Source organism: Zalophus californianus, chromosome 2 (genome assembly GCF_009762305.2).
Source record: "Zalophus californianus isolate mZalCal1 chromosome 2, mZalCal1.pri.v2, whole genome shotgun sequence".
In the NCBI taxonomy this organism is placed as follows: Eukaryota; Metazoa; Chordata; class Mammalia; order Carnivora; family Otariidae; genus Zalophus; species Zalophus californianus.
The window spans coordinates 93,569,485-93,595,872 of record NC_045596.1 but is presented as its reverse complement, the minus strand read 5'-3'; the positions used below and the strand labels follow the sequence as shown (position 1 = coordinate 93,595,872).

Below are 26,388 nucleotides of genomic sequence, written 5' to 3'. Positions count from 1 at the left end.
GCCAACAGTTGCTGCTCATTACAGCTGATATGCTATAAATGGTTGTTGACACTAAGACCAGATGTCATGGAAAATCCTGCATCATTAGGAAGCAGTTGGGTGGGGAAGGAACCTGTGTGTGAGAATGTCAGTAGAATCTATTTAAAAACCAACCTAAAAAGTGATTGCATTATAGGAATTTAGAGATAATCTCAGTGTATAAAGATTAGCATAATAGATTGCATTAAATTTAGGAATATAGACATCCCCCAAGATATGCACATTCATTGCAAATATCCAGTGTCCTGCACGTTGACATGGTCAGCTGCACTGGAGTATAATAGCTAATCCCTAATGTGTATATTGTTCCATACCGAGGACAGGCTCTTGGGATAAAATCCAATGAGATTTTATAACTTCATATATAGTGCTATGAGCAATATGCTTATAATGTTCATTTGAGAGATGAAAGAACTAATTAGCTCCAAGAGTCTTTGAGTTGCCCATGTCCACACAGTTAATAACAGTCAGTCCCAGGACATAGACCTAGCTCTTCATCTTTTTTCTAGATCATCATGTTGCCCATTTCTCTCATGTTCAGCTATACACTGGAAGACCTGTGTTTCTGATTTCACGTTTCTCATTTGCTTTAGAAAATCAAAATAGTTGAATAGTAGCAGGTAATGGTGGTGATCCTTTTAAGGAAGCAGCCACTAATTAGCTGAAAGATTCTACTATTTCAGCTTTTGTGAAATACAATCACAAATTATCTTCTTTTCTGTAGGTGTTCAGAATTTGGATTAACCTACTTGCCAGGGAACTTTTGTAGTACAACGCATATTCAAGTTGGATGCTATATAAATGGTAGAACATGATTACAGGATTATTCAAATTTTGAACGTATTCCGAACAGTTGTATATAAATCAAATTTGTGTGCTATTTCTAATGTTTCATTGAACCTGGCCATTAGAAGCCATCTTGTGATGAAATATTTTATAAAGAAAAGAATCCTTTAATAAAGGCAGTAAGCATCCTGATTTTTCAGTTTGCATTCCATAATTCTGTATTTTAGGTTTGCTTAAAAGATGTACAAACACGAAGCCATTTTAGTTCTATTAATTCTTAAATCTACACAGTAACCTTGAAAGAGCCCTGCCTTTTCCTGTACATAACTGCAGCTGAACAGTCTTCATGGGTATAAGGTAAAACACTTATCCAGATGGATTAATTATTTCCCTGGATGACTCACAAGGCCCTATAGAGAGGTCTTCTAGGTCATCTCTAGGTATGAATATTTGCCCCAGTCATTCAGAGGCCATGTATGATAAAACTCTAAGGTGTTCCATTTCTTCTGAATTGGCAGACACTTGGTATTTAAGGGCGTAAGGCACACAGCACTGCCCAGAACCTTTTTTGATCTAGTGATAAATATTTTAAAAGTTTATTTACTGATGGCACTGGCATTTGCTCAACAAACTTCAGTACTACTTGATTAAAAGACCTAAAATGACGTGATTTCTAAAGTAATTGGAACTCTTTCCTTGAATGAGTCTGTGGTTGACAAATTAGGACAGATGTGTATTAGCAGAGATCTCTGACATCTCAGTGCTTTTGAATGTGAAGGTTATAAAGAATTAAACTATTGCTTACAGTTTGATGTGGTTTTTCCAAGTCATTTATTTAATAATAACTGGAAATCACTTTGTGATTAAATTAGAAAATGCATGAATGTAGTAGGCCATAAATTTTAGTTGTGAAAATAAAATGTCAAATATTAATAATATAATATGGTTAGATACTGTACTACATTAATAGATAACCAGAGTTCCAAGTAATTGTGGATGTTAGGTTTTTACTAAAGGTTATTTCAGCATGGAGACCTTTCATATTCTTGAGACATCTTCATCCCAGTGTCCAAACTAAATTATGATGTATTTAGTGTTGAGGTAATTTAAAAAGCCCTATCAGCCCTAAGAAATTACAGAGCTTTCCTTACAGTTACCTATTGTCATAATAGTGATGAATCTGATGGCAGTGAACAGCAATAGCCTGAAGAAGTCTGGTACTTGATTAAAACTTACGTGCCTACACTCCTACTTCTTATAAACTTAACCTAATTTTTCCAAGTTCTGGTTATGAGTCTTTGCTAATTTGCATGGCTGGCTTAATTAATAAATTAAATATTGGTTTAGGCTGTGTTTATACAAGCTCAAAACAATCAACAGAATCGCCTAATTCAGTAAGAAAAAAGTAGCCATTTCATGAAAAAAAATATTGAATTAGTTTGCCAACACATAAACAGAACCACTTTGAATGACCTGAATATTTAGATTTCCAGACAATTGTTTTGGCACTTGTAGACGCCATTGTTTCCCAACTTCTTTCAGTCCAAGGCACACCTCTAAATTGGCTGGGTTTTAGCCCAAGGTAAGAAAATGTTGAACTACTCTCCCAAATGTGTATGTACCAATCCAGCTGTATGTTCATCCAGATACCTGGGGATGGTAGACTTCAGTGTATGTATTAATCAGCCTCTTTTTCCTGACCGTCTTCTCCCTTCATTTCCTAAAATCCACAAAGGTGGTCAGGGGAAATTAAAGACTTTGCCCTCGTGCCTGTTTTTAGAGTTGCAGTGTGTCTCGATGCTCTCGTTGGGAAACAGTGGTATAAACACAGCCTTATTCCAAGACCGAGTTATCAGTCCTTGAATAATGATAAATACCCAAGAAAATGAAAATGTATCTTTGTTATAGTATTCCAAGATGTGAGAACAAATATATAAGGAATGCTTTGAATCACACTTTGTAGACATATAAATTATGTTTTAAAAAACTGGCTTATAAGGAAAAAAAAGCTAACTATAACATTTGGCAAATAGTACACTCTTTCTGCCTTTAAGAATAAACAGATTCTTAAAGACAGCAATTTAATATGTAATTCAGAATAAGACTCCAAAATTTGTACAGAAATTGTTTGGAAACATTGAGGAATCAAAATGACTACATTTGGGTCCAAACTCTTGAAGTCAACTAGGATTTAATTTGCACAGTTTCATTTGCCAAATGTCTGTAGATTGGTCCAACTCTTGTTATCATTTTGCCAAGTTTCCTTCTGCTGAAAATGTCTGTGCTCTATTAGGCTTCTAAGTCAATGTCCATGGCCAAGTCTGGACCTCAGCAGCCCTTGGAAGCATGTGAGCAGGTCAAGACAGGTGCTTCCGTTCATTTGATCTCTCCCCAAGTGTATTCTCTCTTCTTCCCCGTATCTCTCTAGTACATTTATGCATCTGTCTGAAGCCTGCACACATGATAATTTTTAATCATTTTTCTAACCACATTTTCCCTGGGATTTAGGAATGACAGTCTTCGCGAGAGAGGACAGTGCATGACTTTTTTTTCCCCTAATCTTACAAAATGTTGTTAGTTTTGAATAGTCACTTAAAATAGGTTCTCACTTCATTCTCTTTTTTTCTTTCTAAATAAAGCCTGAGAATTTGCTTTTAGCTAGCAAATCCAAGGGAGCAGCTGTGAAACTGGCAGACTTTGGCTTAGCCATAGAAGTTCAAGGAGACCAGCAGGCGTGGTTTGGTGAGTAGGGCTTCTCTCTACTTCATGCTGCTCATTCTCTTCTGGCTCATCATGACCCACTTCCCAGCCAAAATAAGACAGAAATGTTACTTCTAACAACAGCCTGACTAAACTGAAGACATTAGACCTTTATAAGCATTTAATTTTACTGACATTAAAAGGTATATGATCTAGAAATAATTTAAGAGAAAAGATTAATAGGAGAGCAGTAACATGTAGACTTTTTCTTAAAACATGAGTGAGAAAATGGATCCTGTACTAAGAATTAATAGGGAGGGTTGCATTGTTAAAAGAGGACTTTTTAAGAGAAAATGACCTTTCACATAGAACCTTACTTGATGTGATGCCAAAAACTGCTGTGTAAATAGTAGGGACTCAGGAAATACAGAATATTTCCACATATTTTGTAGCTAACAAATTAAAGTTAGAAATATTATAGCATATATATGTGTGTGTGTTCATCTTAATTATCTTCTGTTTCTTCACACTGCCAGTTTCCGCTCTAAAATTTTGATAATTTCGAAATTTCTTTTGATGAATTGTCTATTTCTTTACAATTAAGAAAGAAATTAACTCTCAGTTTAAATTAGAGCACTTCTAACCAGGCTTGTGTATTGTTTCAATATTTATCCAGTTGGGTTATTTTATTCACTGTTTCTTTTTTTTATGCCTCTGTTTTTGCCGTTTCCCAGTACTGACCCATTTTTTTCCATGTAGTCTCCCAAAATATAACCTCTCCTCAAGCCTCTATCTTACTTCTTTTCTGACTTTCAACGTATTGAGGTTAGATCATTTTTAAATGCCCTTCACTTCTAATTGCTTTTTCCTCTGAACAACAACAGCAAAGAGAAAGAGCACTCAAAAAGTGCTTACTTCTTTCATTTTATATGCAAAGACTTTCCGTGTTTTCCTAAATCTAAGGTGTGCACAGAGCCCCCAGCTAATAAGTGTGAGTGGGTGGCGTGGCAGCCTTCTCCTCTACAGGCAGCTTAATTTAGGACCTCATTTTCTGCTTCCTGTCCTGTTTCAGTAGTACCTGACTGTTAGCCTTGTCCACGATTCCTCCTAAGCTTAATACCACCATTTACATTAAGTCTCTCCTCACCCACCAGATGAATTTAGTATCTCCAAACTTGGCATTTGGTTTGTCATATTTTGACATATGAATAAGCTCGTTCTTCCTAAATGCGCACTGAAAGAAGGTAGGACCTAGAATAAGTACTGTAAATTGGAGATTCAGAGGCATCTTTGTATCCTGGGTAAGGGCACAGTTGACACAGATAAAGAATATATGGTAACTTTGGAGTTGAGGTCCAACAGAAAGTAGGAAGGCTATCACAGAGATGGGCAGAATAATAAATGGAAATGCTTAAATTAAGCAGGAGGTCCTGCCCCTCAAGATACTGACATTTCTGTATCGGTAGCTATTTACCATGTAGTGTGGGAACATCTTAACAGAGGCATGCATGAAGGTGCTCTGGGGAAAGTTTTGGTGTTTGGGGTAGTGCTTCTGCTTCCCTAATGGGTGAATGAGAATTTGTTCACTAACATGCAAGGAGGTAAATACCAGACAGAGGGATCAGCACATGCGAAACCTCAGAGGCATGAAACTATTGTTTCTATTTGTGGAATAGCAAGAAGTTTGATATAGCTATACTGGGATGAGTGGTAGTTGATTAGGTGGGAAAGGATTTTGTGTGCTTTTGAAGGATTTGGCTTTTATCCTAGAAGTTTCAAGAATCCTGTGAAAAATTTTAAGTAGGGAAGGACATAATTGGGTTTATGTTTATAATGATGTTGTGCGTAACAATGCAGAGTGTGGCTTAAGGATACTTACTCTCAAGGCAGGGGACCAGTTAGGTTAATACAGTAGTTCAAATTATGCGCGATGACAGCTTGAACTAAGGAGTATGCAAGAGCAAGCAAATTCCAGATAACATGTAGAACAGACAGTGACTGAACTCTTAAGGAAGTCCGTTTAGAGGAAATCAAAGCCCCAGAGGTTGGACTCTAGTGCCATCTAGTCCCATCTGCTTCACAAGACTCAGGGTATGAAGCAGGACACCAGAATAGGACGTAGGCTAGGGATCTAATTGCCAGAACTGGGTAGAAGGTGATGATAGGATATTACGAACAAGACAAGCCTTATTATCAGAGTCAAGTCTGCAAATTAATATCAGCAGCTTGGCTTTGTGTATAAAGGTGTGATATAATTGAGCACCTTAAATATCCCTTGTTTTTCACCTCTGTGTTTTATCTCCCGTGCTAGACAAGCTGCTTGAGGGCAGGATTGTGTGTAGTAGAAAAAATTCTGCTTTTTGAATTAGAATACCCAAACTTATATCCTGGGTCTGATTCTTAATAGTTGTATAATATTGGGCAAGTCACTTTAACTCTGTGAGGTCCATGTCCTCTTTTGTAAGCAGTGATAATAAACACTTCTTTGCAAGGCTGTTATGAGTCCATAGGAATATGCCTGGGCTACGAAAGATGTTGAATAAGTTTTCAAAACCATCTTGGCATGAAACACAATGCCACAGTTCTTTGCCTGCTCAGTGAAAGTTGTTAGCAGATCAATGAGTAAAAAACCAAATATCAAGTTGGTGAAGGCAATAGCATCCAAATAAAAGTACACAAATTTGTGATCATTTATTCCTAAAAGTCATCTGATTCCAGAGAAAGAATGACAAATTGGGAATAAAATCCCCATTTCTTCTTCAGTATGATGCTATAACAGTTATGTTCTTGCTAAGATATCTATTAGAATAATGACTTTCAAGGGGGCATTTTAAGTCCTAAGAAAATTCCACATTTCAAAAAATGTAGAAAAAACATAGTTTATAAGCTTAGGAGAATGCACAAATTGTTTTTTTTCTTTTTCTTTTCTTCTTTAGCTTATTTTCAGCTTATTATATGCAAGTGAATCCTCATGGTAACCTACCTGAGGAAAAGGAGGCATGTGATATACTATTTATCTTTTGGGTGTACTACCAGATATATCATAGATTTTAAAGTAAAAGCATGTTTTAGTATGAGTGACTTGATTTGATATTTATTCATATCTACCATCATAGTCTCATATATTTGATTATTTTTTTATTTAAATTAAAGTTAATTAAGATTATAGTGTATTACTAGTTTCAGGGGTAGAGCTTAGTGATTCATCAGTTGCATGTAACACCCAGTGCTCATTACATCAAGTGCCCTCCTTAATGTCCATCACCCTTGACTGATTAATTTTGTCTCTTAAAATGTATTATCAGTGATGGGGAGGGGAGCCTTTTTATTTTAATAAAATAAGTTATTTTAAGACAAGAGCAGAACTCTTTCTTCATTACATATAATGCCAGAATTTCAGGCTTTTGCTCAATTTTATTTTAATAAATATAAGAGGTCCACTACAAATAAGAAAAATAAAACTACACAAGGCTTATAGAAGCTGCTTATTGTGTTTTTTTTCTAATTTTTAAGTCTAAATGTTTCTTTTTCTCATGATTTCTTCTGTCTTCCTAGCCTTGATCTATTGGATTACTAGCCAGAAATGCTAGAAGTAACACCCTGTGTCACTACACTTGTTAAGATGGCTAGAAAATTTACCAAAGAGAAATATCAAAATATAGCCCATTTCTCCTGTAGGATTGGAAGCGGTGTTTGCAGTATATTTCTAGTTCTTTGTTGCCGCTAGGAAAAAAGGATAACTACCACCATTTTCCTTCATGGAATAATTGTTTTGCTTGATTGCTATTATGTATCTTTTTAAAAATATTGAGGGTTTTTTTTTAATGCAATGGACGTTCCCAACAGTAAGTAATTATGTTTTGTTTTTGATCTGTTCTGATATTCCTATTGGTTTTTCAGAGTGAGAAGCACATACTGTCTCTAAAGAAAACAAGCTGTCATTAATTTCCCTGTTAATAGCATATGTCATGATAAATGAGATTCTTATGAGTTTAATCTCCTGCTAAAGAAGGTTTTATCTGTCTTACCCTGAGTATTTTGGTATTCATGAGAACACATTGCCCAGTTCACAGTTCTTTAATGTTTATACATTTAGAGTATGTTTCAATAGGAGTAAGGACCCCACTGACTGCTCAAGTGGTAATTATATTAAATTAAAGAATGAACGTGATGGTGTTCTCTAAGCATTTTAATTTCCAGAAAAGGTTTGTAATAATTTACATGTAAAATTACCTTTTCATTTCTTAGTCACATGGTGAGTTCTTTATCTTTTCTACCTAAACAAAATATCATTAACATTTCCTCCTCTAGGAAATGTATTCTAAGATATTTAAGACCTATTTTAAGGTTTACTAATTCTAGATAGGAGGTTATAGATTGTATATAAAAAGGTAGTCAAAATTCAAAGTGAGGATGGACCACTGAGAATTGTAGTTAGCTAAGGAGATCTCTAAATGGAAGTAATTTAGAGCCAACTCTCTGTTAGAGAAAAGGTAGAGATGGAAATTGAGGCTTCAAGGAACAGAAAAAGTAACATCAAGGGCAAGAATGAGAAGTCTGTTTTCAAGAGACCTTAAAAAAATTAACCAGGTCAAATGCTCAGGGGTAGAAAGAAATCATGTTGGATGAATGAAGGGGAACCGGGAGATAAAGGGTCTTAAAGCGTGGGCTAGGAACATGGTCTTCAATCTGGAATTGGACATTGGTTTCTCATTGGGTTCCTTTGTCTGTGTCTCAGCTTGGGAGGAGTTAGAAAGAGACCATTGGACTGAGAGCAGGTGTGGCATACCAGTAGCTCTTTAGAACTCTTACGCCCATCCCTCCCTTGGAATTAGCGGACTTCACATCACTCCTTGATGGAATCCTCACACTTTAGGTAATGGGACCACCATGATTACTCAGGAATTCTTTCATCTCACAACTGTCAAGTAAATCAAAGTAAATGCTTCCTTTAAGTGAAGTTTGAGAACAGAGGTAGACCCACTGTGGTCCATGTGAAGCTTAAACTACAGTACAGGCATCTTTTCTTGGAGTCCCTTCTCACTGTCCACTCCATCCTCCTCTACAACAAAGGAAAGGAAAAGCATTAGAGGGGCGTAGGGGTTAAAATCCACAATCCTTTGCCTCACTTTCCAAGGTAATTTTGTTCCGAGGAATAACCATGCTATTACATATATATACACATACATACATACATACTTATTTTTATACTTGTTTTTGCACATTGTTCTTAATAAGTTTGAAAAATAGTAAGAAAAAGCTCCTTTCTTGGGCACTTTGAATCCCATTAAATATGTAATGAGCTTCTTCAGTGATTTGTGGTCAGAGGAATTCCTGATTACATATCCTTTTAAAGAAATGTTTCCAGTTTTCAAGTGCCTTTATAGAAAACTTCCAAATAGTTATTTTGGGTCTTTTTAAAAGTAGCTATTTTTATTTGAAAGCTATTATTTTCAGAAATAAGAAGAAAAATGTCACTCAAGGGTCTAGCTCTAAATTGATTGTTATTTAAGCATACCTCATTGGAGTTTACACTGATTTATACAATAATGAAACTTTATTTTGCCATCTAGTTTCTCTTACCATGTCTCTTTCTTCAAATTCTAGTTGATACTTGTTCAATAGTGATTTATCCAAATGTTCCTGAGTCTTCTCTTTAGTTGACAGTTATTAAGTACACACTGACTATTTATTAGTACACAGCAATCTCTTTGATATATTTAGGGCTTATTCCTTCTCCTGGTGAATTCTTCAATTACTCTCAGCCCCATCCCCACCCCTGCCTTACTTTCAAAAATATTTACTTAGGGTCTATGTTTTTGTTCTTTTGTTTTATAGGTGAATGCTTCTCATAATAAAATTATGTCGGTATCATGATAACTATCATCTCTTCCAAGGTTCTAACCCTATCTTCAAATTTCTCCCTATTTCTTTTCAGGTATGGGGGAGGAAAGACTTGCTCTCCCCTCTTAGGTCCATCACTGGGGCGTGTGAGTTGAACTGACAAAAGACTGATGAACAGGAGAAAAGCATACAATTTTTTTATGTTAATATTTTAACTTTTACATACACACAGAGGCCTTTCTAGAAAATAAATGAAGACCTGAAGAAAGGGCAGACCAAGGGACTTATATCCCATTTTAACAAAGAGTGATAAATTATGGAGATTTGACAAGACAAAGGAAAAAGGGGGTTTAGCTCAGGACATTAAATTGTGGGGAAATAATGAGGAAACACATAGGGAAACTAATGGAAGATCAAGGTTATTTTAGTAAGGTTGGTTTGTATAGATCCATCTTGGCACCAATTCCCATGCCAGGAATGTTCTCCTCTTCCTGGTACAGGGAGGGCACCTTTTTCACAAAAAATTTTATGCCCTACTTTTAGGTAGAAGGGAGATTAAAGAGCCTGTCATACATCTACTGATTCTCAGTTGCCTTCAGCTAAAAATAATCAGTATGCCACAATGGCATATTTTGGGGTGATATGTTCTGATCCCCTTCACAGGTTTAGTTTCAAATCCTGCATAAGTAAGTGAGAATAAGAACTGCTAACCAGATAGACTTAAGTATACATGCTGACTATATAGCATAATAGAGTAGCCTTCATATCTAGGGGAAAAATGCATTTTTTTCTAATAAGCTACAAAGCAGATTAGTGTTGATACTGCTATAGACAAAAACTAGTGTAGATTATTTTAGGCCTTGTTTTATTTTGATAAACAGATCATCAGATTAAAAAGTCCGAAAAATGTTTTCTTCCTTAGTTTCCCATTTCACATTGGTTTTGTCAAATCAACTCTGACTCATTAACTTCCGTTTTCCCTAGGTTTTGCTGGCACACCAGGCTATCTTTCTCCAGAAGTTCTACGTAAAGATCCTTATGGAAAGCCAGTGGATATGTGGGCATGCGGTAAGGGATCATATTTCCTTGCAAATTTTGCAGTACACCAGTATGATTGAAAATATTATCTTTCAGATTTGAAGTTAATGCTCTCTTGTGATCACCCTAGAGTAGTAGTTCTCAAACTTCAGCTGACAACAGGTCACGTGGAGGGCTGGTCAAAGCACAGGTGACTACTTCTGACTCTGTAGCTCTGGGGTAGGAGCATTTGTGTTTTTCTCAAGTTCCCAGGCGAGGTTAGTGTTTCCAGTGTCAGGACGCACTTGGAGGCCAGGGACACAGAGCGCCCCCAGTGGCGGCCGTGCGTTTATGCTGCGGTCGTCCTGCCTCATTCAAGCGGCCCTTACCGCAAATACCATGTTTGCATGACATGTTTGGCAGGGATTAAGAGAGAAAAAATGGATCTTGAAAAAGAAGGAAACTGGTCCGTCCTATGGACTGAACTCTGATTTAGGCCTTTAGCAACCAACTCCAATCAAATAAGTATCCTGTGCAGGCTCAAAGACACATAATATGGAGGATTCCCACCACAGTTTTTAAACAGAATTTCTGTGTGTTAACATATCCAGCAAATAGGTGAAAACTGAAATAAAAGGGATACTATAGGATGCTCTGAAATATTTTTCAGCTGGGGTTATTGACACAAACTAGTCCTCTAGGTTCCTGACACTGTGTCATCACTACAAGTTTGTAAATTGTTTGGCTTTAGTGTGCTGCAGACAGACCTTGTTGCCTTTGGTGTTTGTCAGTGAGCCTGGAAGGAGTGGGTTAAAAAAAAAAAAAAAGACTTTATTTTGATTCTGAAAATAACTTTTTAGATTTGGTTTTACTGAAAAAACAATCATAAATTCATTACCACTACTTTGTAGTAATAGGTTATCCCTAACCTGTATCTAACCACACTATATTTCTTGTCAGCTTTATCTCATTAACATAGCAACTTGGCGTTTGATCTTAAACTGGATGCATCTTGGGCCTTTAGGCTTATCTCCATGCCTAGGAAAGCAGTTATGGGAGGAGCATTGTATCTGGAGTCGCAACACCTGCATTCAAGTCTTTGCTTTGCACCTATGAACCCTATCTCTAGTATCTCTGAGTTGGGTTCTTCACCTGTAAAACAGGAAAATATTACCCTCGTAGGATTGTATGGGGGTCAAATAAAGACATTTTATAGTTTGTAAAGAAATTTAAAATGCAAACAGCTATTACTCTAAAAGGTTGGATTAATTAAAGGGTAAGGTCTTAGGTGTGCCCCAAGCTCTGTCTTCCTCCTGCCTACCTGAGAAGATCTTCTAAGCCTGGACTCTATGCCTTTGGGTGAGGGCATTGTCACAGAATGTCCTTGTTCAAATCTAAATGCTAATGGCAAATAACTCACATATTTCCCTTGCAACAGATCAGCTCTCATCGCAGATCTGTCTTTGCTGATGAATTTAAAAAGCAGCAAAGTCTTCCTGCTGAGGGGCAGGCAGACACAGATGGGTTTTATGGAGGATACTGCTGAGGGGAGTGTAGCTGGTGTGCTGCACTCAGACCCCGAACACCAGCGGGTTAGTGTGGTAGAGACCGGTCAGTAGCTGAGGCAGAGGGCACTCAAGAGGCTTTCCTTGCTGCCTTCATCAGAAGGTCACCTCTAGCCTCCTCCCAACTCCCTTTTTCTTCATCCCTTCTCCTTTTCCTCTCTCTCCTCCTCCCTCCCACCTGCTTCACAGGCAGGAGACAGTATGTGCAGCGGCTGCGAGCCCTCACCCAGCTCTTCAGTGCTCTTGCTGTAGGAGCTGGCACAAATTTTAAGTAGTCCCAGTATCTCAGCTTCCTTGTATGAAATGGAAAGTAAGAAACTATTTCTTTATAAACGAAGTTTCTGGATATCTGATATGTAGCCATGTGGGAGATACACATTTTGTTAGATGACCCAGCATTATTGTTTTGATCATCAGTTGAATATTATAACTTCATCTGGTTACCTGAATACCAAATACCTGCCTCTCTCTTTGCTTTTTTTGTTCTCCTTTAAATTCTTCTCTTGCATGCTTTTGATTCTGCCGGAGATGTTACTGTGGACCACTTTCACAGCTCCTGAATTGTATTTCATTCATTCAAATACTCTAAATAAATCATTTATTTAATGCTTGCATTAAACACATTTTTTCATAATATGTCAGTTTTATTAGTGCTGAAGAATAACAGATGATTTAAAAGAAACCCAAAAAACCGGTATTTTGTAGTAGGGTTTCTTCCGTGGAGCAGAATCAGTGATAAAACATATATATATGGGCCCTACCTGGGCCCTCTGCTTTAGTGGGTCTGAGCTGAGTACAGGCTGCAGCATTTTTAATAACTATGACGTATCATCAGAGTTTAGACTGTCTTAGACTCAAACACACTATTCTCAATCTTAATATTACTTTGGTAAATTTGAGTATACTTGGCTTTCGGGTTTTTTGTTTGAGTGCATCATTTGTATAGCTAACATTTTAAAATGAGGGCATATTTTGTAATAATAGGATTTCACATCTGTAAAATGTGAGGTAACGTAAGGTAGAAGCTCTAACTTTCTTGGCTGGAAGAGGGAAAAAAGATGGGCAAAGAGTTGCTTCCCTCCTTATTGTCTAAGTTATAGAACATTCTTAAGAACCGTAAGCAAAGAGTAGATAGATAGCACATGTGTACCTGCAGATGTATATGCACACACACACAGATCTCATAATGGCTCTGGAAACTTAGAGCCACAGGGCATCTCACAGGTTTCAACCTCAGTTTTGCCATGGGCAGAGCCACCCTTCACTTTCCTCTGTTCTTTTTTTTTTTTTTTTTTAAGATTTTATTTATTTATTTCGGAGAGAGAGAGCCGGGTAGAGGCAGAGGGAGAATCTCAAGCAGACTCCACACTGAGCCTGATGTGGGGCTCAACCTTATGACCCTGAGATCATGAGATCTGAACCAAAACCAAGAGTTAGATGCTTAACTGACAGCCACCCAGATGGCCCCTCACTTTGCTCAGTTCTATCCTTACCTTTGCTTTCTTCCCACAATTTTCTATAAACAGCCAAATCCCTTTGTGACAAGCCATGCTCCATTTAGTGCATATATTTCCTAACAGTTCTCATTTTCCTTAGAGATTGTGACTTTTTTTAAACTGTGTGACTTGAAATGTATTTGGGATCACATGGGTAACTACGGAAATGTCTTAGATATACCAATAGCACATATTTGGGGGAAATAATCCCCCTTTCACGAACATCTTAATAGAGTGTTCTGCCTTTTGTTACATTCCTGGATCATTGCAGTGGGTTTGGAATATTGTTTTACCATTTTATTATATTTTCACTCTGCTCAGGTAACATGAAAGTGACATTAAATTCTCTTTATTTCTAAGACAATCCACCCTTCCTCATCCCCATTATAAGAACCACCAAGATAATGTACACATTATTCGATTGCTTTTAGGTTATGGCATTTCTTGAGAGAAACTTCTTTTTGGCCATCCATCAGGACTAGCTCTTGCCTACTGAATACTTGTTTTCAAAGCTAGACGTTGGGTAGTGTGGTAGGAAATGACACTGCCCAGATAACAAAAGAAATGCAGAATAAGACACTTAGCAGAATGGCAGCTAATCTTCTGTGAATTAAGCTGTGAGCACTCACTACAGCAGAGTGTCTTTTTAGCAGTTGTCTTACAGCAGAGTGAAGCACACTATTGGTATAAAAGCTAAAAGAAGCCTGTACATTATTTTTATTAGAAATATGCAAATATTGGTACAGAAGAAATTTTGAATATTTTACTACCATTACCTTGCTTTTGGGACCTCACACAGAATGTAATCTGACCTATATTCAGTCTTTGAAAGCAACTAGTCCTTTACTGGAAAGCAAATAATAGACATTAATGAAGCAAGAACATACCCATGTGCTGTACCATTAACGACAGTAAATTGATTTTGATGGCTTTCTTGCATATATAGCTGTTTCCATAATTCCCCAATGGAATGAGCAAGTGTTGTTTATACATGTCACTGAATCACTGGATTTTAACAAAACTTGCTTCTACATCTCAGATCAAAAAATAATAAATGTAAGCCCATATAAACATAGCCAACACACACACGCACAAACACACACAGACACACACTCTCACACACTCTTGTCTTAACTACATCTCTATCTGAATTAGATATCACTCAGAACAATTATGAGTGATAATAAGTTAGTGACTATCACAGAATGATCATGACTTTTGATAAACCTTTGGAATATTATGGAATATATTTCTTTTCTTGCATGGCCACTTATAAGTTGTGTGATTACTTGACCTTAGAGCACATGTTTGTCCACAGTTTTTAAGAAAGTATTTACAGTTTTGAAATCTCAAGCCTACTGGACAGTTTGTTGCTATGATTACCTTACACTGGTCAACATTTGTTGCTTATGATTACCAGTTCTGTGATTACCTTACACTGGTCAACATTTGTTGCTTATGATTACCAGTTCTGTGATTACCAGTTCTGTGATTACCTTACACTTGGCCATCACAGGTATGCCAATTTCGAGGCTCTGTGCCTTCATCCTTTATGACCCACATTCTCATTAGTCTTCTACCCATGGAGCTTTACTCACAATTATAGCCTCTACCAATATTGTCTTACTCTGAACTTACATATTGTCTTAGATTTCTCAAAATACAATATTTATGGTTTCCCTAACCTGATGATTTACAAACTGTGGATCATGGACCCATGCTTTGAAGTGACCTAAGTGGTAATCAAAATTTCAGCTTTCTGGGATGCACTGGAGGATCACTGAATAAGATTCTCTGTGATGAGTTTCAGGAATTTGCATTTGATCAAGCTTGCTAGTTTATCCTCATGCACACCAATGTTGAACAGCCTTACATAGATAGTTGCAAATTTCTTAGGGCAGCAAGTTTTACAATTCTTATACAATATAGCAGAGATTGCAAACAGATGGTTTACAGATGTCTTGGCCAGACTGGTGGACCTTTCACTTTGGGAGGTGTTGACATTTATTATTTATCTTTATAATTTATTATCAGGAGATTTTTTGTAAAACTACCAGTTTCTGGCTTCTCTTAAAGTAATCAAAAGAACTAATAACAAGATGCTTTTGTACTTAAATAGCAACTATACCTGTCAGATAATGGACACATGCTCTCCCCTGGTTACCACTGCCCCCGCCCCCCATGCACAGTGCGGGCTCAGGCATTCATTTCTGCCTGATGCTGGAAGAACTGTCAGTTTGCCACCCCTACTACATGGCATAGTTTCCATCATCTGGAAAAAAACTTCCTATTTTACTGACCTTGATCTAGATCTTTGTTCTACCCATCATTGGCCCTGTAGGTCAGAGTTAGTTGGACACTTTTCCTATTTGAATTGTATGATTTTTTTTGCATAAAGTATTATAATACAAAAGAGAGCCATATTTAATCCTCATATAGTTAATTATGCATTTCCAAAGGGCAAACTCATACTATGCCCTTTATTAAAACAGTATTAAGTGGGTCTTGTTAGATTGTTCTGTTAACTTCCCACAGACTTCTCAGAGTTTCTCAACATTGCTTCTTTCTTTCTCCTTTCCTCAGAGTAGTCATTAGAATGTTTTAATCATTAATGTGGTTATAGGTTTAATCATGTTTCTAACTCTAGCTTTTATTAAAATCATTTTTGAATGTTCTTGGTAATGTAATCTTTCTACCTAATCAGTAATCAGTGCTTCTCAACTCTTATTAATCAAATATCTCTAGCATCACCCAAGCACAAATATGCATATATGACAGTTAAAACTAGTTTTAATTTCCATTTTTAAATATTATATGAAGCTGACTGTGTCAAAATAGTTTTTTTAACCTTTTGTTTTGGAAATTTTGAAGCATACAAAAGTAGATAGAATAATATAATGTACTGATGGCTAATCTTATTTCATCTATACCACCCTATTCATTCCTCATCCCCAAGATTTTTTAGTCAAATCCAAACATAATATTAATACATCTATACATACTGTAATGTGCATCTCTAAAGGAGTTCTTTTAAAAGAATGGCAATGATAGCAATACTTCAAAATTTAATAATAAGTACCCATCAAATATCTAGTATTTTTTTGGAATTTGTCCTCTTATCTCATAATTTTGTTACTAGTTTAGTCTCTTAGGTCTCTTTTAATTTGTAGTTCCTGTTTCTCTCGCTCTCTCTCTCCACCCCCCCCCAACTCTCTTTCCCATTATTTTTTTGAAGAAAACCTGCAGTTCCCACAGAGCACCCCTATGGAATACCTGATATTGGTCTCTACATAATGTTTACCACTATAAGAAACCAGGATTCCTTGTACAAGTGGCTTATTGCAAATATGGATCAGGAAAAAAAAAGCACAAGATGATACAGGTGCATCTTGTTATAGCAGAAAGAAAGAAAACTGTTAAAGGCCACAGACTTTTTTTTTTTTTTTGCAAGAACACTTCAAGAATGATGATATAACTTCCAAAGGTTAGATGTTTCTCACGATTTTAGTGGCCTTTGATAATCTCTACCTAGATATTAAGAGGACTCAGGAGCCAACTTGAAGAGGTGTCTTCTGGTTAAAGATGGGACAATTAGAGCATAAATGAGAAAAATAACAGTAATGGATTAAAACACATCAAATGAGTTTAAATCCATGCATTCATGATGATAATCAAAATACAATAGCAATCTTAACCTTTGGATTAGGGGATTAGTTAATGGGGAACCATGTATCATTTCGAAAACTGATTAGTAAAAGAGAAAAAAATATCTGTTATTCTATCTTTCCTGTATGAACTGTAAGACAGGATAACCAAATAATTGATGAAGTAAGTTCTTAGACTAAAGAAGGTATAGTAGAATTACAATATCATTATTTTGCAACCCCTAATGAAATATCTAGGTAGAGGTCCTGAAAGGGCACTAACATCATGAGAAACAGCCAGTCTTTAGAGGTTATCCCTGAAATGTTCTTGCAAAAAAATAAATAAATAAAAGTGAAGATTTTGATTGGCTTTTAAAACATTTACTGCCTTAGTTATAGGGAAAGAAAAAAAAAAAAACCTGTAATTGTTTTTCATTTTTTTTCTCTGACCTAGGAGAAAAAGGTGAAATATTAGAGTTATAAATTAAGGTTACAAGAAAAAAGTAAATTGCCCCCTTGCTAATGGGCAAAGACTCTCAGACAATAAAAACTTTTTTTAAATTTAATTTTATTATGTTATGTCCAGCACCATACAATACATCATTAATTTTTGATGTAGTGATCCACGATTCATTGTTTTCGTATAACACCCAGTGCTCCATGCAGTACATGCCCTCCTTAATACCCATCACCGGGCTAACCCATCCGCCCACCTGTCTCCCCTCTAAAACCCTCAGTCTCTCATGGTTCGTCTCTCCCTCCGATTTCCCCCCTTCATTTTCCCCTTCCTTCTCCTAATGTCCTCCAGGCTATTCCTTATGTTCCACAGATAAGTGAAACCATATGATAATTGACTTTCTCTACTTGACTTATTTCACTTAGCATAATCTCCTCCAGTCCCATCCATGTTGATGTAAAAGTTGGGTATTCATCCTTTCTGATGGCTGAGTTCTATTCCATTGTATATATGGACCATATCTCCTTTATCCATTCGTCTGTTGAACGGCATCTCCGCTTTTTCCACAGTTTGGCTATTGCGGACATTGCTGCTATGAACATTGGGGTGCATATGGCTCTTCTTTTCACTACATCTGTGTCTTTGGGGTACATACCCAGGAGTGCAATTACGGCGTCATAGGGTAGCTCTATTTTTAATTTTTTGAGGAACCTCCACACCGTTTTCCAAAGTGGCTATACCAACTTGCATTCCCACCAACAGTGTAAAAGAGTTCTGCTTTCTCCACAACCTCCCCAACATTTGTTGTTTCTTGCCTTGTCAATTTTTGCCATTCTAACTGGTGTAAGGTGGTATCTCAGTGTGGTTTTGATTTGGATTTCCCTGATGGCTAATGATGATGAATATTTTTTCATGTGTCTGTTGGCCATTTGTATGTCTTCTTTGGAGAAGTGTCTTTTCGTGTCTTCTGCCCATTTTTTGACTTGATTATTTGTTTTTTGGGTGTTGAGTTTGAGAAGTTCTTTATAGATATTGGATACCAGCCCTTTATCTGTAGTGTCATTTGCAAATATCTTCTCCCATTGTGTGGGTTGCCTCTTTGTTTTGTTGACTGTTTCCTTTGCTGTGCAGAAGCTTTTTATCTTGATGAAGTCCCAAAAGTTCATTTTTGCTTTTGTTTCACTAGCCTTTGGAGATGTATCTTGAAGGAAGTTGCTGTGGCCAACGTTGAAGAGGTTACTGCCTGTGTTCTCCTCTAGGATTTTGATGGATTCCTGTCTCACATTGAGGTCTTCCATCCATTTTGAGTTTATCTTTGTATGGTGTTAGAGAATGGTTGAGTTTCATTCTTCTGTATATAGCTGTCCAATTTCCTGGCACTATTTATTGAAGAGACTGTCTTTTTTCCATTGCGTATTTTTTCCTGCTTTGTCAAAGATTATTTGACCAAAGAGTTGAGGGTTCATATCTGGGCTCTCTCTTCTGTTCCATTGGTCTATATGTTTGTTTTTATGCCAGGACCATGCAGTCTTGGTGATCACTGCTTTGTAATATAGCTTGAAATCAGGAAACATCATGCCCCCAGCTTTGTTTTTCTTTTTCAACATTTCCTTGGCAATTCGGGGTCTTTTCTGATTCCATATAAATTTTAGGATTGTTTGTTCCAGCACTTTGAAAAATGTCACTGGAATTTTGATTGGGATGGCATTGAAGGTATAGATTGCTCTGGGTAGCATAGACATTTTAACAATGTTTATTCTTCTAATCCATGAGCATGGAATGTTTTTCCATCTTTTTGTGTCTTCTTCAATTCTTTCATGGGTGTTCTGTAGTTCCTAGAATATAGATCCTTTACCTCTTTGGTTAGCTTTATTCCGAGGTATCTTATGGTTTTTGGTGCTATTGTAAATGGAATCCTTTCTCTAATTTCTCTTTCTACAGTTGCATTGTTAGTGTATTAGAAAACATCTGATTTCTGTGCATTGATTTTGTATCCTGCCACATTACTGAATTGCTGTATGAGTTCTTGTAATTTGGGGGTGGAGTCTTTTGGGTTTTCCACATAAAGTATCATTGCATCTGTGAATAGAGAGAGTTTGACTTCTTCTTTGCCAATTTGAATACCTTTTATTACTTTCTGTTGTCTGATTGCTGTTTTGCTAGGAATTCTAGTACTGTATTGAATGATATTGGCGAGAGTGGGCATCCTTGACATGTTCCTGATCTTAAGGGAAAGGCTCTCGGCTTCTCCTCATTGAGGATGATATTTGCTGTGGGTTTTTCATAGATGGATTTTATGAACTTGAGGAATGTTTCCTCTATCCCTGTACTCTGAAGAGTTTTAATCAGGAAAGGATGCTGCATTTTGTCAGACGCTTTTTCTGCATCAATTAAGAGGACCATATGGTTCTTCTCTCTCCTCTTATTAATGTGTTCTGTCACATTGATTTATTTGCAAATGTTGAACCACCCTAGCAACCCGGGGATAAATCCCACTTGGTCGTGGTGGATGATCCTTTTAATGTATTGTTGGATCCTATTAGCTAGGATTTTGTTGAAAATTTTGGAATCTATATTCCTCAGGGATATCGGTCTGAAATTCTCCTTTTTGATGGGGTCTTTGCCTAGTTTGGGGATTAAGGTAATGCTGGCCTCATAGAATGAGTCTGGAAGCTTTCCTTCTGTTTCTGTTTTTTGAAACAGCTTCAGTAGAGTAGGTATTATTTCTTCTTTGAATGTTTGGTAGAATTCCCCAGAGAATCCATCAGGCCCTGGACTCTTGTGTTTTTGGGAGGTTTCTGATCCACTGCTTCAGTCTCGTTACTGGCCTGTTCAGGTTGTCAATTTCTTCCTGTTTCAGTCTTGAGAGTTTATAGGTTTCCAGGAAGGCATCCATTTCATCCAGGTTGCTCAGCTTATTGGCATATAGTTGATGATAATAATTTCTAATAATTGTTTCTGTTCCCTTGGTGTTAGCTGTGATCTCTCCCCTTTCATTCATAATTTTATTAATTTGGGTCCTTTCTCTTTTCTTTCGGATAAGTCTGGCCAGTGGTTTATCGATCTTATTAATTCTTTCAAAGAACTGGCTTCTAGTTTTGTTGATCTACTCTGCTGTGTTTCTGGTTCCTAATTCATTGATCTCTGCTCTAATCTTAATTATTTCTCTTCTAATGCGTGGCTTAGGCATCATTTGTTGCTTTTTCTCTAGTTCTTTAAGGTATAGAGTTAGTTGGTGAATTTGGGCGAATTTTTCTATTTTTTTGAGTGAGGCTTGGGTGGCTATGTATTTCCCCCTTAGGACCCACCTTTGCAGTATAGGTTTTGGACTAATGTGTTTTCGTTCTCATTGGTTTCCATGAATTGTTTAAGTTCTTCTTTGATTTCCTGGTTGACCCAAACATTCTTGAGCATAGTAGTCTTTAGCTTCCAAGTGTTTGAATTTCTTCCAAATTTTTTCTTATGATTGAGTTCCAGTTTTAAAGCGTTATGGTCTGAGAATATGCAGGGAATAATCTCAATCTTTTGGTATCAGTTGAGACCTGATTTGTGACCCAGTATGTGGTCTTTTCTGGAGAAAGTTCCATGTACGCTTGAGAAGAATGAGTATTCTGTTGCTTTAGGGTGGAATGTTCTGTATATATCTATGAGGTCCATCTGTCAAGTGTGTCATTCAAAGCTCTTGTTTCTTTGTTGATTTTCTGCTTAGATGATCTGTCTATTGCTGAGAGTGGAGTATTGAGGTCTCCTACAATTAACATATTGTTATCAATATGACTATTTTGGTTAACAGTTGGCTTATATAGACGGCTGCTCCCATGTTGGGGGCGTAGATATTTACAATTGTTAGATCTTCATGTTGGATAGCCTTTAAGAATGATATAGTGTCCTTCTGTGTCTCTAACTACAGTCTTTAGCTTAAAATCTAATGTGTCTGATATAAGAATTGCTACCCCAGCTTTCTTTTGAGGTCCATTGGCATGGAAGATGGAACTCCATCCCTTCACTTTCAGTCTGGACGTATTTTTAGGTTCAAAATGAGTCTCTTGTAGACAGCATTTGGATGGGTCCTGTCTTTTTAATCCAATCTGCAAACCTGTGCCATTTTATGGGAGCATTTTGGCCATTCACGTTGAGAGTGATTATTGAAAGATATGAATTTATTGTCATCATGTTGCCTGTGAAGACCTTGTTTTTATAGATTGTCTCTTAAATTTCTGTTCTATATCACTCTTGAGGTCTTTTTCCTTTTATAGAACCCCCCCCCCCTTAATATTTCTTGCAGGGCTGGCTTAGTGGTCACATATTCTTTCAGTTTCTGCCAGTCTTGGAAGTTCTGCATTTCTCCATCCATTCTAAATGACATTCTAAATGACTTGCCGGATAAAGTATTCTTGGCTGCATGTTCTTCTCGTTTAGTACCCTGAATATGTCTTGCCAGGGCTTTCTGGCTTGCCAGGTCTCTGTGGATAGGTCTGACATTATTCTGATGTTCCTCCCTCTGTACATAAGGAATCTCACCTCCCTAACTGCCCTTAAGATGGTTTCCTTGGTTCTAAAATTTGCGAGTTTTACTGTTACAAGTTTTACTATTACATGCCAGGGCATTGGTCTTTTTTCCTTGATCTTGAGAGGGGTTCTCTCTGCCTCTAGGACACAAATGTTTGTTTCATTCCCCAGATTAGGGAAGTTCTCAGCTATGATATGCTCAAATATATCTTCTAGTTCTCTCTCTCTCTCTTTCTCTCCATCCCCTCAGGGATCCCAATAATTGTGACATTGGTACGTTTCATGTCGTCACTTATTTCTCTGATTCTGTTTTCATGGATTTTGAGTTGTTTTTTCCTGGCCTCCTCTTTTTCCTTCTTGTCTATTAATTGGTCTTCTAGATCACTAATTCGTTCTTCTGCCTCATTTACCCTAGCTGTTAGATTATCTAGATAAGATTGGATCTCATTGATAGCATTTTTAAGTTCTGCCAATTCAGCTTTCATTTCTGCTCTTAGAGACTATGTTGCCATTAATCGATTTCTCCATTCTAGCTGTTGTCTTCACAATTGTTACCCTGAACTCCATCTCCGACATCTTGGTTATATCTGTATCCATTTGTAAATCTGTGGCAGAAGTCACAGTCTCTGAGTCTTTCCTATTTTGGGGGTTCTTCCTCCTAGTCATTCTGTTGAGGGGTGGTTGAGGGAATGTACAGAGTCCAAATTGACCAAAACCCAAGCAAGATGCACCTGTTTTATAGGGACCTTAGGGTTGCTGTCCTCTTGTTCTCCCAGCCTGTCTTCTGGGGGAGGGGCCTGCCGCACTGTTACTCAGGCAACCCTGTTTGGGCAGAGTTGCCCTGCCCCCTGTGGCAGGGGATGGGCTCAGTGAAAACCGTTTTTGGGGGGCTTTTGTTCTCTGGCGGCTTTCCCTGGAGGCTTTCTGCATCTTTTCCAAGAGTCAGAGCAGAAGAGATCGTTTCTAACCCTCTGCCTCAGAGAAGAGAGATCACAGTATGTTCTTTAGTGAGCTCTCCAGGCCACACTATCTTCATTTCTGTCTATGCTGCTATAAACTGCAGCGTCCTGGGTTGTGTGCCCCTCAGCAGCACTCCCAGTCCTCACCTCCAGGTTGGGGCACGTCTCTGCCCTTTGTGCTTCTAAAACCGCCAGCCACTCCCAGTTCACATGCGCAGCCCCGCGGCTCCGGGTTTCAGTCCAGGGTGCTGCCCTAAAGTCCTTTCCCCGCCAGTACCGGTCTGTGAGTCTGTGCCCCATCCCCAGCGCAGGAAGCTACCGCTCACTGGCAGTGCAGGATCCCCACGACTCCCTCCCCCTGCCGTTTATCTTCTGATATCTGCCCGTGGAATCACGGTTCCCCACTTTATACATCAAAACCCATTGCCTGCAATATTCTCTTTGTAAAGATCCAGATCTATCTTCTTACATCTCAGGCTAATTTCATAGGTGTTCAGAGTGGTCTGGTAGATAATCCGGCTCAATTCTGGGACTGGTTGGAATAGGGTCCCCTACTCCTCCACCATCTTTTCCACCTCTAAAAACTTTAAAATAATCCAGTTAAAGTACCTAGCTAAAGGAAAAAATGGCTGCAGGGTACATTTAAGGCAAAACCAAACTGAAATCTTATCAGTGAGAGTCAAAGCCTCTCAATTAGACAACAAAACAATTTAAAATTTAAAATGACCATTCCTATTAAATTTCATGGATGAAGAAAATGTATCTGTATCCAGAACCTGCAAAGAACCTTTAAGACATGACTTTGTCAAGCCTGCTTGTGGGTAAAACATTTAAGTTATATAAGCTCTCAAACTCCATTTCCTCATCTGTGAAATGGGGACAATAACATTATCTACCACACAAAGTTGTACACAGAGTAAATGAGGTTATGCACTAAAGCTCATGTAGGTGCTCAAAAAACTGTTACCTACAATAAAACTTACTATTATATCATGACTCTCATAGTTATTCTATACTTTCAGGAAATAGAACTCCAAAAGCATATAATTCAGGAAGGCCTCAGACTCCAATCTAATGATAAATCAAAGCAAGCTTACAAAACAGTGTTTATTTAAATAGGCACTGACAGTTAAAGATCAGTCTACTTGATAGTGCCCGTGTAGTTTTTGTCTTAAATCTTCTGGCCTGAGTGTTTTAAAATCTTCTATATTTGTATAATTGTTTTAGTAAAAGTAGATTTTTTTGGTAGAAACTCCTCAATTGAACAATTAAATTATGAGCATTTGTCTATGTAGTGCCTGACAGTTCTTGGGGAACCAGCCATCAGTGAGCCTTCCCCTTTGCAGAGACATACCACATCAAGTATCAGCCAGCAGAACTGTAGTTGTAACACACAAGGACAAAGCCTCAGAGGCAGGCTACGCTTGCAGCCCAGCCTAGGTCCAGAATGCTAAATGACTCCATTGGAAGTCTGTTTTATAATTTCATAACAGCCTACCTCAGATGTTTATTAGAAAAATGTCTAATTAAAAATTAACATAGACTATTGCTATTACAAAGCTAATTTTCTTCTTTACCCCATAAACCATAGCTGAGGGATAAAACTACTTAGGTATCACCTTTCTTCCACCTGTGTCCTGGGAACACAAACACAGATACTCATCATCATCATCATTAGATGCATCTGTTACATCAGATAGTAAAAATGATACAAAAATAATTAAATTAATGTACATTAAGTTTATGATGTAGTGAAAGATGGAAAAATATTTATGTTGTGAAGATGAGGTATCAATATATTGAAATTTTTTTTCATGGTCTTTTTTTTCTTTTTAACTCCACTATAGTAAAGTAATTTTCAGTTTTGATTTTAAAGCTTTGTTAGGTTTTTATTTAAGAATGTTTAAATACATTGTTGTTTAAATTGGTTGTGATTCACACGAATTTAAGAATTTGCTTTTGAACTGGAACTTCCTGAAGCAGGCTATCTAGTCTAGAGTGATTAAACCACTGTTTAAAAGCCATTTTCACTGCCACAGTGTCCGTTACATAAAGATGTCAAGTCTGATGGACAAGAGCAAGGCTAGATCTCCCTAACAAAGAAAAGCTAAAGAAACCCAAGAGATCAACACTGGTAAGAGAAAAAAGGAATCTTAGGCCATGCCAGGCAGAGTTTTACCTGTCTTACCCATCTGTCCTTCGTTTCCATTGTTTAAGGGAAAGCAGAAAAAAAAAAAAAAAAAGGCAAAATAAAACAAAAAAAAACAGTAGCAGTCAGAGCAGTGGCAGAAACTAAAGACCTCATGCAGGCCAAATAAACTTTTCAAAAGTAGAAGGGGATTAGTTCAAGATGGCAAAGTTAGAAGATCCCAAACTCACCTCCCCCCATGGACACACTGACTCTACAGCTTCACATGGAACAGTTTCCTCTTAAAAAAAAAAAAAAAACAAAAACAAAAAAAACTAAAGCCTGGCTGAGTGTTGATTATACATCAGGCAAAAGAAAACCACACTGAAGTGGGTAGGAGAGGCTGGGACACAATCTCACAATAAACCCTGACCATAACTCAAAACCAGGCCTTCTCCTTATTGAGTAAAGGAGAAGCATGTCCCACATCCAGCACGTCAACTTTTAGGACCTGCACCTGAGAGATGAGCACCCAAAACATCTAATTTTGAAAACCAGTAGGACTCATGTCCCAGAGGCACAAAACTATCATGATGTAAAAGACAGCTCTTAACAGGCCTAGATGCTTGGACATACCTGCCAGAGGGCCTAGCTCAGAGGCAGCTTGATTGCATCCAGACATAAAGTGAAGGAGGTTGACCTGCTTATGTTACAGTGTCAGCCTGTAGGGCAGGCATCTAATTTAACACACATATCTGGGAGCCTACTGGAGTATCCTCTGGGGCAGAGACTGGCAAGTGCTGTGTCCATGCTCTCCCTTCAGAGTGCTCCAGAGCACCAGGAAGGAAGATTTTACATGTGGCTGCTGCTCAGGGAATGCCTCCTGACTGGCTGGCTCTGGAGGCCAGAGGGGCTTGTGTTCCTCATCTCATGAGCCTGTAATAATCAGCATCACCCAGAAAGGAGCTCATACCCGTGTCTGGCTCCTTGATTTTTGCACCTGCTACCAGGTGACACCTCCACATTGCCAGCTCTGTTGGTCAGTGGGGCTTCTGCTTGTGGGTCCCATAGGACTGTAACTGATGGAGAGATAGTTCTTAAGTAGCCACCACCTCCACTGCACAGTGAGAGGCAACAGACCTAGGAGCTTGGTCTTTCTGTGAAGGGGGCCTATTAACTAAAAACTATGGCTGCAGCCTGAGGGGCAGGTTTCCAATTAAACACACATCTAAGGAATGACTATA

At 37.8% G+C, this 26,388-nt stretch overlaps 1 protein-coding gene across 12 annotated transcripts in view; it reads left to right on the top strand.

Annotated features, from left to right (window-relative positions):
- Positions 1–26,388, top strand: part of CAMK2D (calcium/calmodulin dependent protein kinase II delta) — a 315,365-nt gene that overhangs the window by 228,482 nt on the left and 60,495 nt on the right. For all 12 annotated transcript variants that reach the window (XM_027600484.2, XM_027600483.2, XM_027600478.2 and 9 more), the window contains exons 7-8: positions 3,465–3,567; positions 10,354–10,437. In XM_027600484.2, coding sequence (XP_027456285.1) covers positions 3,465–3,567; positions 10,354–10,437 — 187 coding nt within the window. The remainder of the gene's footprint in view (positions 1–3,464; positions 3,568–10,353; positions 10,438–26,388) is intronic.